This window comes from Pleurodeles waltl, chromosome 9 (assembly GCF_031143425.1).
Source record: "Pleurodeles waltl isolate 20211129_DDA chromosome 9, aPleWal1.hap1.20221129, whole genome shotgun sequence".
In the NCBI taxonomy this organism is placed as follows: Eukaryota; Metazoa; Chordata; class Amphibia; order Caudata; family Salamandridae; genus Pleurodeles; species Pleurodeles waltl.
This window is the reverse complement of record NC_090448.1, coordinates 325,231,146-325,245,308: the sequence shown is the minus strand read 5'-3', so window position 1 is coordinate 325,245,308 and position 14,163 is coordinate 325,231,146. Positions and strand designations below refer to the sequence as shown.

General features: G+C 50.1%; 1 protein-coding gene across 2 annotated transcripts in view; it reads right to left on the bottom strand.

The window, feature by feature from the left end:
* RBM5 (RNA binding motif protein 5) overlaps positions 1–14,163 on the bottom strand; it is a 313,693-nt gene that overhangs the window by 197,373 nt on the left and 102,157 nt on the right. For both annotated transcript variants that reach the window (XM_069206838.1, XM_069206839.1), the window contains one exon: positions 9,048–9,208. In XM_069206838.1, the coding sequence (XP_069062939.1) occupies positions 9,048–9,208 (161 nt within the window). The remainder of the gene's footprint in view (positions 1–9,047; positions 9,209–14,163) is intronic.

Genomic DNA, 14,163 nt, shown 5'->3' with positions numbered 1-14,163 from the left:
CTAAGATAAGAGTCCGGTGGCGGATCCTTCCGCAGGAATAAAGGATCTTGCTCCGGAGCTTTGTACTTCTTTTGAATCATAGCCGGGGCGGACTTGAGAGTGGCTGGAGTCAGAAAGGTGTCCATAGTAGGTTGCAGCAAACCCGGTACTAGTGGCAGCAGTTTGAGACTGATCTGTGTTGTAGAGTCTCAAAGATAACTGAGGATGAGGTGGCCGGCTCCGGTACCTCAATATTTAGTTTCTGCGTTCCCCTTAGAAGAACCTCATTAAAAGTGGTGATATCATCCACCGGTGAGATCCTAGCAGGTGGAGAATCTGTCAGTGTGGGGGAGTAGCGCCCAACAGATGATCCTGAAGAAGACCAAGAGGGTGATCTTCTGTGTGGTGTTCGCAACCTGGTTCTCCTTCGGGAACGAGACCTGCTACGAGAAGCTGTAGCAGAGTGTGCAGGTCTTGTGGTCGGCTGACGAGGAGCAGAATGAGCCCGTCCTGCTCTAGCTGTAGGCGATGGCGTTCTAGGTAATGAGGCAGTAGGAGAATACATCCTAGAGTATTGGGAATCCGGGGATGCTGCCGGTCTATTCAGGCTCTCTAACCATCTAGGTGATAGGGTGATGGGAGAAACATGCCCCGATGAGCCCGCTCTGGAATGGGATGATGCACTCCGTATAGAGACCACCGGTGAGGGAGCTTTATCCGCTGGCTCTACTGCCTGTGACACAGCTGAAGGTTGTGTCGACGTCGATTGCATCCTTGACGTCGAAAGGTGCGATGGCTCGGCTGTTCGACGTCGAAAGCCTTGACGTTGAATGTCTCGACGCCGAGCGTCGATCGCAGGATCTGGACCTACTCGCCGTCGTGTCTCGACGTTGAGTGGCGAGTGGCCGACGGCGGATGTTCATGCCGTCGTGGTGATTTTGGCGTCTTGTCCTTCGACGCCAAGGGGCGAGACGTTCGACGGCGAACGGGAGCGCCGGAGATGGCTCGACGCCGAACGGCAGCCTGCCATCGACGGAGATGTACCCCTGTGCTGTCCATGCTTCGACGCTTTGTCCCTCGACGTCGGTCTGGTCACCGTCGACGGCGATCTATGCCGGTGAGACGGTGGCAACGATGACGTCGATGGAGAACAAACAGGCACAATCCTACCTGTCGACGTCGATCTGGCCATTCCTTCTGTTGGAGGCCTGGGAAGTGAAGAAGATGTTGACTTTTTCCTCTCCTGAAGCCCATGCAGCCTGATTTTCTCTCTGTCTTTGAGAGTCCTCCTTGACATCTTCTTACAATAATTGCAGGTGTCAGGACAGTGACTCTGTGGCAGGCAGACAATACACAGAGTGTGGGTCTGACTGGGCTTTCTTCTTCCCACAAGAAGGACATTTTACAAAAAGAGATGGCATTTTCTGTCAGAAAAGACTGCCAAACTCAGACAAAAGATGTTATCTGTCGAGTAAACAGGAAAAACACTATTTTTAGGGATTTTTCTGAAGAAAAACTCCGAAAAACTGAGAGCTCAATGCTCCAGGATCCTCTCAGAAGAAGCCGGAAAAAAGAACTGACCTAACTATGAACCAACTGTCACCTTCCCTTCACCCCTGAGGCATGGTGGGATACTGGAGGTGCTCAGGGTCTTAAAGGCACGGTGCCAAAGTTTTTATGGTTCTCCTGTGTTAACCTGCATGCAGCCTATTGGCTAAGAATGCTTCATTGTTTTTCAATGTGGTTTTTTCTATTTTTCTCTGCTATTTACTGCTGTTTACTTCCCTAAGTCCAGTTTTTGGGGCTTAGGTAGATATTTATGATCTATTGTGATTTTATAATATGAAAAAAAAAAAAAAAAAAAAAAAAAACTTACATAGAAATAAAGCATTTTAGCCTATTTATGATTATAGCCTGCATTGCTGTTTTACACATGATAATATGTATGTATTTTATATATATATATGCTCCGGGGTCCCCGCACAAGGGTGGGAATATTCAATGTTTATGACTATTGATGAGGATCCCCTGGAAGAGAAGTAGGCTTATCAAAGGAGTAGTGTTAAGCATTTGTTGTACATACACACAGGCAATAAATGAGGAACACACACTCAGACAATTCCAGGCCAATAGGTTTTTGTATAGAAAAATATATTTTCTTAGTTTATTTTAAGAACCACAGGTTCAAATTCTACATGTAATACTTTGCTTGAAAGGTATTGCAGGTAAGTACTTTAGGAACTTTGAATAATCACAATAGCATATATACTTTTCAAATAAAACACATATAGCTATTTTAAGTTAAGTAATTGTTAGATCTTGCAGGTAAGTAAACCACCTACGGGGTTCAAGTTTGGGTCCAAGGTAGCCCACCGTTGGGGGTTTAGAGCAACCCCAAAGTTAGCACACCAGCAGCTCAGGGCCGGTCAGGTGCAGAGTTCAAAGTGGTGCCCAAAACACATAGGCTTCAATGGAGAAGGGGTTGCCCCGGTTCCAGTCTGCCAGCAGTTAAGTACCCGCGTCTTCGGAGGGCAGACCAGGGGGGGGGTTTTGTAGGGCATCGGGGGGACACAAGTAAGCACAGAAAGTACACCCTCAGCAGCACGGGGGCGGCCGGGTGCAGTGTGCAAACACGTCGGGATTTCAATTGGAATCAATGGGAGACCAAGGGGTCTCTTCAGCGATGCAGGCAGGCAAGGGGGGGGGGGGGGGCTCCTTGGGGTACCCACCACCTGGGCAAGGGAGAGGGCCTCCTGGGGGTCACTCCTGCACTGGAGTCCGGATCCTTCAGTTCCTGGGGGCTGCAGGTGCAGAGTCTTTTCCAGGCATCGGGATCTGGGAGTCAGGCAGTCGCGGTCAGGGGGAGCCTCGGGATTCCCTCTGCAGGAGTCGCTGTGGGGGCTCAGGGGGGCAACTCTGGCTACTCACGGTCTCGTAGTCGCCGGGGAGCCCTCCCTGAAGTGTTTGTTCTCCACAAGTCGAGCCGGGGGCGTCGAGTGCAGAGGTGCAAGTCTCACGCTTCTGGCGGGAAATGCAGTCGTCTTTAAGTTGCTTCTTTGGAAACAAAGTTGCAGTCTTGGGTGAACAGGGCCGCTGTTCTCTGGAGTTTCTTGGTCCTTTTAGAGCAGGGCAGTCCTCTGAAGATTCAGAGGTCGCTGGTCCTGGGGAAAGCGTCGCTGGAGCAGTTTTCTTCCTAAGGGGGAGACCGGCCAAGTAGGGCTGGGGCCAAAGCAGTTGGTGTCTCCTTCTCTGCAGGGTTTTTCAGCTCAGCAGTCCTCTTCTTCTTAGGTTGCAGGAATCTGAGTTCCTAGGTTCAGGGGAGCCCCTAAATACAGAATTTAGGGGTGTGTTTAGGTCAGGGAGGGCAGTAGCCAATGGCTACTATCCCTGAGGGTGGCTACACCCTCTTTGTGCCTCCTCCCAAGGGGAGGGGGTCACATTCCTATCCCTATTGGGGGAATCCTCCATCTGCAAGATGGAGGATTTCTAAAAGAGAGTCACCTCAGCTCAGGACACCTTAGGGGCTGTCCTGACTGGCCAGTGACTCCTCCTTGTTGCTTTCTTTGTTCCCTCCAGCCTTGCCGCCAAAAGTGGGGGCCGTGGCCGGAGGGGGCGGGCAACTCCACTAAGCTGGAGTGCCCTGCTGGGCTGTGACAAAGGGGTGAGCCTTTGAGGCTCACCGCCAGGTGTTACAGCTCCTGCCTGGGGGAGGTGTTAGCATCTCCACCCAGTGCAGGCTTTGTTACTGGCCTCAGAGTGACAAAGGCACTCTCCCCATGGGGCCAGCAACATGTCTCTAGTGTGGCAGGCTGCTGGAACCAGTCAGCCTGCACAGGTAGTCGGATAAGGTTTCAGGGGGCACCTCTAAGGTGCCCTCTGGGGTGTATTTTACAATAAAATGTACACTGGCATCAGTGTGCATTTATTGTGCTGAGAAGTTTGATACCAAATGTCACAGTTTTCAGTGTAGCCATTATGGTGCTGTGGAGTTCGGGTTTGACAGACTCCCAGACCATATACTCTTATAGCTACCCTGCACTTACAATGTCTAAGGTTTGGCTTAGACACTGTAGGGGCACAATGCTCATGCACTGGTACCCTCACCCATGGTGTAGTGCACCCTACCTTAGGGCTGTAAGGCCTGCTAGAGGGGTGACATCTATACTGCATAGGCAGTGTGAGGTTGGCATTGCACCCTGAGGGGAGTGCCATGTCGACTTACTTGTTTTGTCCTCACCAGCACACACAAGCTGGCAAGCAGTGTGTCTGTGCTGAGTGACGGGTCCCCAGGGTGGCATAAGATATGCTGCAGCCCTTAGAGACCTTCCCTGGCATCAGGGCCCTTGGTACCAGGGGTACCAGTTACAAGGGACTTACCTGATGCCAGGGTGTGCCAATTGTGTAAACCAAAGTACAGGTTAAGGGAAGAACACTGGTGCTGGGGCCTGGTTAGCAGGCCTCAGCACACTTTCAAATCAAAACATAGCATCAGCAAAGGCAAAAAGTCAGGTGCTAACCATGCCAAGGAGGCATTTCCTTACAAGTGACCAATCCCCCTTTCAGGGCTATTTTGGGTCTCTCTCTCTGTGGGTCATCAGATTCGGCTTGCAAGATTCCAGCAGGACTCTTCTGCAACCCTTACTTCGACTTCTGGCCTTCGGAACTGCGACTGGAACCTCCAGGACCAGAGACACTGCTTCCAAGAAGAACTCTTCTGCAACACTGTTTCCACGGCTCCTGCCTGCAACTACAATATTCCCATCAGCTGTGCATTTACAGAGGACAGTATGCCTTCAGTCTGCACTAGAAGAAAGAAGGAATCTCCCTCAGAGTGAAGGAGTCATTCCCCTGCATCCGTAGGCACCTGCTGCGACGACAACCAGCTGTAGTCCTCTTGGTCCTTTCTGCCAGCTGTTCAACTCTGGTGGAGGTAAGCCCTTGCCTTCCCATGCAGGCAGTACCCCGTGCACTGTGTCTTTTGCAGCTGTCAAGGCTTGTTTGCATTTCCGCCAAGGGATCTTCAGGTGACTTGTAGCACTCCTTCCTGTGATGCACAGCCCTCTGTGGTTCTCCTGCAGAGTGGGATACCTTTCTGTAGTGCTTCGTGGGCTCCTTCTGCAACTTGTGGGTCCTCTGTCGCTGAGGGTTCCCTGAGATTCCCCTCCTGAATGGAGTCCTCCTGAGCCTTGCTGGTCCCTAGCAGCACCCTCTTCAACTAACCGCAAGTTTGCCTTTGCCAAGGCTTGTTGGTGGAATTCCTGCACAGACACCAATCTGCAACCTTAACTGCAGCGTGGGACATCTTATGCATCCATCAGGAACTCTTATCTGGCGTTGACGCTGCAGTGCTCCCTGTTCTTCCTCACCATCCACCAACTCCTGCAAGGACAGCTGGGTGGGTAGTAGCTCCTACGCCTCCAGGACTCCAGTGTTACGTTTGGACTTAAACCCACCGCTGGTTTCTTGTCTTGTCAATGTCTTTTCTTCCTTTTGGGTGGTTTGGGGAAATTCCTGCTTTCCTGGAAGCTGGTGAGTACTGTGTTACTTACCTTTGTGGTTTGCTAGTACTCCCAGCTCACCTCTACACATTCCACTTACCTAGGTGGGGGTCCTGCATTTGCATTCAATTTTTTTTAGTATATGGTTTGAGCTCCCCCTTAGGGTCACTATTGGTTATTGCTATTTGCACTGTTTTCTAACCTTTTCTAAGTCGGATTATTAGTGTATATATTTAGGTTGCCTTTCTAGTATTTTGTGGTATTGTGTGACAAAAATAAAATACCTTTATTTTTGTACAACTCTGTTTTCTTTCATGTGTGAAAGTGCTGTGTGACTACAGTGTTATTACATGAGCTTCGCATATCTCCTAGATGAGCCATGCCTGCACATTCACAGCTACTTCTAGAGAGCCTGGCTTCTAGACACTGCCTAAACTTCACTAAAAACCTGGAAAAAGGTGTAAGTACCTTAGGTACCCACCACACACCAGGCCAGCTTCCTACATTAAAAGCTGTACTAAAGACTACCAAGTTGGTCATTTGCCACAAGGGAAACCCTAAAAATCAAGTGAATAAGAAAGCTAATCTAATAGAGTAGCCAGCAAGTGTGGGGGAAATGTAGAAAGATGGCCCAGTATATGGTGATCATCTATGGTGTTATCACCTTATACCAGGTCTAGGTATCCCCTATCAGTGAAGTGTAGGCAGTGTCTAGGAAGCCCGGGCTCTCTAGAGATAGCTGTGGATGAGCAGACAAGACATTTCTAGGAGACCTGCAAAGCTTATGAAATACCACTACAGTCACAGCACTATCACACACAAAAGACCCACACAGTGTTACCAAAACATAGGTACTTTATTATGGTAACAAACACCAGAATACTATTAGGCAGTCCCCCCAACTGGAGGTAAGTAAAGACACTATTATACACAGATTAGCAATCAGTAAAGAGCATAAAAAGCAATAAGCATTGCCAAAAATATTAGTAAACAGTGTAGGCCCTAGGGGAGGGCCAAACCATATACAAAATAAGTGGAATGCTAGATACAGTCCCCCACCCAAGGATGTGGAATCTGTAGAGGGGAGCTGGAGGAATTAGGAACCCCATGAGGTGAGTACCAGAGTGACCCCAGGGACCAGGAGGGCAGTAGTACATACGTGATTTTCCCCAAACCCAACAGGACGACTTTGGAAAATTATTGTGCAAGACTCTCACAAGACTGGAAGAACCCAAAAGTGAATTCTGGCAGAAGAGGACCTGCAAAGGAAGGGGACCAATTCCAGTTCGTGAGGGAGTGTCCAGTTCTGGCAGGAGCTACTGCCCATCCTTCTGTAAATGCAGGACTAGGCAACAGGGGATGAAGAAAACCAGCTGTGCAGCATCGGAGCTCAAGAGGAGTCCCTGAAGTGATGCAGTCAGTGTCCCACGTCAGCTATAAGTTTGCAGCGGATCAGTGGTGCAGGAAGACCACCACCAAGCCTTGGCAAATGAAACAGAGGAAAACAATTTTGCAAGGCTGAAGAGGACCAGCAAGATCCAGGGGACTCTACCAAAGGAGAGGATTCTGGGGTGACCCTCAGCAGTCAGGAGAGTCATTAGAAGGAGGCATCCCCCACAGGCAACTCACTGGTAGCAGGCACAGCAGTCAGTGAGGCCCTCTCAGCACTCCTGAAGAAGAGTCCCAGGTCACTGGAGCAGCAGAGAGGAGACTGCTTCGCAGAAGAAGTGGTGGGGGCCAGGGCTACACGCAGCCTGAAGATCCCTTAAAGAAGCAGCAAACAAGCCTTGGCAGTTGTAAGAGTCATGGTGCACAGGGGTACTGTCCTGAAAGGACAGGCAAGGGGTTACCGTCTCCTAAACAGGTGGCAGAGGGGACCACTCCAGACCACCACCTGCGATGCAGCAACCACGCAGTTCCGGAGGAGAGCAGATCCATGTAGCCTGTCGTTGCGGTTGGTGCCTGCAGAAGAGAGACTCCTTCACTTCAAGGGAGATTCCTTCTTACATCCTGGCGCAGGCTGGAGTCTCCACTCCAGAGGATGAACAGCCACGGAAATGTTGCAGTTGCTGGAATAAGCTGGAGAAACAACGTCGCAAAGCGGTGTAGTTGCTGGAGTTGCAGATTGTTGGTTGCTGTCGAGTCCAGCTGCTGTTCCAGTGGCCAGAAGATGAAAAACATTGCAGAGGAGGCCTGCTGGAATCTTGCACGTCGAATCTGAGTATCCAACCCAAGAGGGAGACCCTATAGAGCCCTGGAAGGACTGGTCACCTTGCAGGGTGACCACTTATCAGGAGGGTGCTGTGACGTCACCTACCTGGCCACTCAGATGCTCTCAGGGGCCTTTGCCCACCTTGGATTCAAGACGGCAGAATTAAGTGGCTACCTGGAGGAGCTCTGGGCACTACCCATGGGGTGGTGATGGATAGTGGAGTGGTCACTCCCCTTTCTTTTGTCCAGTTTTGCACCAAAGCAGGGTCCGGGGATTCCTGGACTGGTGCCCACCGATTTATGCAAGGAGGGCAACCAAATGTGCCCTTCAAAGCATACCGGTGGCTTGAGGAGGCTACCACTCCCAAGCCATGTAAAACCTATTTCCAAGGGACTGTTTCACCTCCCTCTCCCACAGGAAATAGTTGTTCTGCCTTTCTCTGCCTGAGCTGGTGGAGTAGCAGGAGGGCAGAACCCTGTCTGAAGGGTGGTGGCAGCAGCACAGACTGCCCGGAAAAGCCCAGAAGACTGGTAGGAGCAATGCTGGGGGTCCTCTAAGGAGCCCCCAGAGTGTATGGAATGATAAACCAATACTGGCAACAGTACTGGGGTATGACTCTGACATGTTTGAAACCAAACAAGCCCAGGTTCGGAGTTATTATGTAGCTGGATATTATGTACCAATTATGTAGCTGGACCAGTGTCCAATACACAGGTAAAATGGCTTACCTGCACTCATAAAGTTCAGTGTAATGGAGCTGGAGTTCGTAGGGCTACCTCTGCTCATGCAGGGGTGCCCTTATACACAGGTGCCTGCACCCTGCCCTCTGGCTAAGAAGGCCTACCATAGGAGGGACTGAGTGACCTGGTGCACTGATCTGTGGTGAAAGGGTGCATGCACCTTTTCACACATACTGCAATAGCAGGCTGCAGGCAGACATCTTGCATGGGCTCCACCATGGGTGGCATAATACATGCTGCAGCCCATTGGGAACCCCTGGTGCCCCAATGCCCTGGGTCCCTAAGTACCATATACTAGGGACTTATACGGGACTACCATTATGCCAATTGTGGGGTGTGCAAAGTTCTAAGCAACCACATTTAGAGAGAGTGCACGATCACTGGGGTCCTGGGTAACAGGATCCCAGTGAAAAGTCAAAGCGTATAGACAGAAGACAAAAAGTGGGTGTAACCATACCAAAAAGAGGTCACTTTCCTACAGCGAAACGATTCAAGTTGCATGCAAAAAAACATGATATGTTTTATTTTCAACACTATCATGGAAGGCCCTGCATAGTCATCGCCACAACAAAAGGACAAAAGAATTTGGTTACTGCTCTTAAACAGAACTGCTCTTACCAGAGTTGAAGCAAGCTGAACAAATGCAAAGCCTCTGTTCTGCTGTGTCTGCTTGTCTTTGATGAGACGAATGTTTCCAACAGCAAGGGAAGCGTATGGAGAGAGTGCAGTCATGATTGACTCCACTACAGTGTGAGGGGCTATGTTCCGAAGAATAATTGCTGTAGAGAACATAAACAAAATGTTACAAGCCTTTCTCGAGAGGTTCATGTCAGGACTTATCTTCACAATAATCTACAGAAAATCATTGGCACAGCCAATACGTCTTGCTTTTGAGACCTTGTAAATGTTTTGCCATGCAGCACATTAAATCTTTATCAGAAATAAACTGTTTGTGAATTCCATCAAACACTGTGTATTAGACTGCAATGGTCAGAACATCCCCTAGAGGCACCACAATGAAAATAGCATTTGGAACCACATAGCCCCTCGAGGGCATTACACAAGAGTATGGCTGAGAGCATTGCACTGTAACCATATATTCAGCCCCTGGAGGGAGTAGTGTATTACACATTTTCAGGTTTAGCAGGCCTGCTAGAATACTATTACAAACAGGAACCTTAGAACACAAACTACTCCCAGCTGTTAAGCAAGCACTTCAACCATGAGTGAGTTTAAAAAGACAAATGGGGTGAGAGGTTATGATTCTGTGCACCCCCCACCTAGTTTGGGGACCTAGAAGATGAGCTTGACAGGAAGACCATGTCGTGCTGATCACTTTGGTGGTGGCCTCATTGTCCTAGAACCACCACAGGCTGAGTTATGGGCAAAAATGTGTGGTAAAAGGAATGCCCCTCAAAGCTTTATGGGATGAGCTTCCCGAGTGCCATAAAGAGTCGCATTGAGAATTCTCCTTGTGGTTTTTTTTCTATTTAAAAAGGCACCAGTTTGTATATTTTTCAACTGCTAAACTTGGGAAGAATTTAGGAATGTGGATGCAAATGCAACCAGGGCTCATGTAATGCGCTCCAATCTTCTGTTCAAGTTTGCGCTACGTAAATAAATAATCACCCCTCCAGCTTGCAGCCTTTGTGGGGTGCAGGCACCTGAAAAGAAACTGATACTCGAAGAGGAAACATACTGCCACAAGTGCAGAGAGGCAAAAGAACAAAGTAGTGCACCACCACTAAGGTATATAATGGATCGTGCGATAATTCATGTAACAAGGGCCAGTCTCCAGGGCGGGAACAAAACAGCCTTAAGGCAGGACACACCTATTGCATTTACCTAACAAACCAAAGGAATTTTGAAAGGCAGGCTGTAGGAATCTGGCCTTCTGTGTGGTGAGCACCTAGGGTGTTATCACCCTATACCAGGTATCCCCTATAAGTGAGATGCAGTCAGTGTCTAGAAGCCAGGCTCTCCAAAGGTAGCTATAGATGAGCAGGTGCTGTGGATGAGCAGCCAGGGCTTATCTAGGAGACATGCAAAGCTCATGCAATACTACTTAGTCACACAGCACTTACACATATGAAAGAAAGAACCACACAGTGTTACAAAAAAATAGGCATCACTATTAGCAGGTGAGTAACCACTATTATATACACACCTTAGTTGTCAGAAATGAGCATAGAAAGTAATAGAAAACATTTCAACACTAGAGACCCTAGGGGGAGCCCAAACCATATACACAAAAAAAAAAAAAAATTAGAATGTGAATAAAGGACCCCCACCCAGCTAAGTGAAATCTGTAGAGAGCAACTGAAGGAACTAGGAACCCTGGAAATTAAGTACCAGATTGCCCCCAAACGACCAGGAAAGAAGAGGTAAATACCTGTTTGTTCCACAAACCCACAGAGAAACTTTAGAAAAGGACTGTGCAAGACTGCAAGAAACAGAAGATGGATCGAGACAGAAGAGAACCTGTAAATGAAAGGGACCAAGTCCAGTTGGAGTGTCCGGTTGGGGGCAGGAGCCACAACCCACCCTTCTGGAGAAGCAGCACCATGCTGACGGTGAAGACCAGGGGTCGGCTATACAGAAACAGTTCCAGAAGTGATGTAGTCTAAGTCCCACGTCGGAAGAAGAGTTGCAGTCTGTCAGTGGTGTGGAAAAACCAACAAGTCTTGGCAAACGCAAAACTTGCAGAAGATTTACAGAGCAGGCAGGTACCAGGAAGGTCTGAGGGGACTCAACCCAAGGAGGGGAGTCCCAGGCGTCCCCCAGCAGACAGGAGAGCAAGACGTTGTGGATGCAGCCCAACAAGGCAACTCACGAGCAGCAGGCACAGGAGTCACAGTGAGGTCCCTCAGCACACCTGAAAAGGTATTCCACATCGCTGGAGCAGCCTGCAGGAGACCATGTATTGCAGGGAAGACTGCTTGAGGCCAGGCCTACACGGAGCGTGAAGATCCCTCTAAAGAAGAGCCAACAAGTTTTGGTAGCTGCAAGAGTCGCAGTGCGCAGGGGTACTGTCCCGTGCAGAGAGGAAAAGACTCACCACCTCCAAAGTTGGACAGCTGGTAGAGGGGACCACTCAGGACCACCACCTGTGTTGCAGGATCCATGCAGAGGTGCGGGAGAGAGGACCCACACGCAGCCAGTTGTTGCAGTTGGTGCCTGTGGATGCAGGGGAGTGATTCCTTCACTCCAAGGGAGATTTCTTCTTGGTGCAGACTGAAGATTTGCCACCCTCAAAGGATGCACAGCCGGGAAAATTTTGCAGTTGCTGGAAGGAGCTGGAGAAACAATGCTGCAGAGCGAAGTTGCCGCAGATAGGTTCCTGTGAAGTCCAGTTGCGGTTCCAGTTGCCAGAAGCCAAAGTAAACATTGCAGAGGAGCCCTACTGGAATGTTGCACATCGAATCTGAGGACCCACCCAAAGGGGAGACACTAAATAGCCCTAAAAGGCAGGGGTGCCCTCACAAAGTCCAGGAAAATGGATCACACAGGAAAGAAAATGGTATGGTTACTATAAGGAAATGCCTCCTTGGCATGGTTACCCCCTGACTTTTTGCCTTTGCTGATGCTATGTTTTGAATTGAAAGTGTGTGAGGCCTGCTAACCAGGCCCCAGCACCAGTGTTCTTTCCCTAACCTGTACTTTTGTATCCACAATTGGCACACCCTGGCATCCAGGTAAGTCCCTTGTAACTGGTACCTCTGGTACCAAGGGCCCTGATGCCAGGGAAGGTCTCTAAGGGCTGCAGCATGTCTTATGCCACCCTGGAGACCCCTCACTCAGCACAGACACACTGCTTGCCAGCTTGTGTGTGCTGGTGAGAACAAAATGAGTAAGTCGACATGGCACTCCCCTCAGGGTGCCATGCCAGCATCTCACTGCCTATGCAAGTATAGATAAGTCACCCCTCAAGCAGGCCTTACAGCCCTAAGGCAGGGTGCACTATACCATAGGTGAGGGCACCAGTGCATGAGCATTGTACCCCTACAGTGTCTAAGCAAAACCTTTTGTAAGTGCAGGGTAGCCATAAGAGTATATGGTCTGAGAGTCTGTCAAACACTAACTCCACAGCACCAAAATGGCTACACTGAAAACTGGGAAGTTTGGTATCAAACTTCTCAGCACAATAAATGCACACTGATGCCAGTGTACATTTTATTGTAAAATACACCCCAGAGGGCACCTTAGAGGTGCCCCCCGAAACCTTAACCGACTAACTGTGTAGGCTGACTGGTTCCAGCAGCCTGCCACAACCGAGACATGTTGCTGGCCCCATGGGGAGAGTGCCTTTGTCACTCTGAGGCCAGTAACAAAGCCTGCACTGGGTGGAGATGCTAACACCTCCCCCAGGCAGGATCTGTAACACCTGGCGGTGAGCCTCAAAGGCTCACCCCCTTTGTTCCAGCACCACAGGGCACTCCAGCTAGTGGAGTTGCCCGCCCCCTCCGGCCACGGCCCCACTTTTGGCAGCAAGGCCGGGGGAAATAATGAGAATAACAAGGAGGAGTCACTGGCCAGTCAGGACAGCCCCTAAGGTGTCCTGAGCTGAAGTGACTAACTTTTAGAAATCCTCCATCTTGCAGATGGTGGATTCCCCCAATAGGATTAGGGATGTGACCCCCCCTCCCCTTGGGAGGAGGCACAAAGAGGGTGTACCCACCCTCAGGGCTAGTAGCCATTGGCTACTAACCCCCCAGACCTAAACACGCCCTTAAATTTAGTATTTAAGGGCTTCCCTGAACCTAAGAATTTAGATTCCTGAAACTACAAGAAGAGGACTGCTGAGCTGAAAAACCCCTGCAGAAGAAGAAAGAAGACACCAACTGCTTTGGCCCCAGTCCTACCGGCCTGTCTCCTGCCTGCCAAAGAAACCTGCTCCAGCGACACTTTCCCAAGGACCAGCGACCCCTGAATCCTCAGAGGACTGCCCTGCTTCAAGAAAGACAAGAAACTCCCGAGGACAGCGACACTGCTCCAAAAGAACTGCAACTTTGTTACAGAGGAGCAGATTTAAAGACCCCTGCAAATCCCCGCAAGAAGCGTGAGACTTGCTAAACTGCACCCGGCGACCCCGACTCGACTGGTGGAGAACCAACACCTCAGGGAGGACCCTCCGGCGACTCAGAGACTGAGTAACCAAAGTTGTCCCCCCTGAGCCCCCACAGCGACACCTACAGAGGGAATCCCGAGGCTCCCCCTGACCGCGACTGCCTGATCCTAAAGTCCCGACAGCTGGAAAAGACCCTGCACCCGCAGCCCCCAGCACCTGAAGGAACGGAACTTCAGTGCAGGAGTGCCCTCCAGGAGGCCCTCTCCCTTGCCTAGGTGGTGGTTACACCCGGCCGCCCCGCGCTGCTGAGGGTGTACCTTCTGTGTGGACTTGTGTCCCCCCCCCGGTGCCCTACAAAACCCCCCTGGTCTGCCCTCCGAAGACGCGGGTACTTACCTGCTGGCAGACTGGAACCGGGGCACCCCCTTCTCTCCATTGAAGCCTATGTGTTTTGGGCACCTCTGACCTCTGCACCTGACCGGCCCGGAGTTGCTGGTGTGGTAACTTTGGGGTTGCTCTGAACCCCCAACGGTGGGCTACCTTGGACCCAAAACTGAGACCTGTAAGTGATTTACTTACCTGCTAAAAATAACAATACTTTACCTCCCCCAGGAACTGTGAAAGTTGCACTGTGTCCACTTTTAAAACAGCTATTTGTGTTTTATG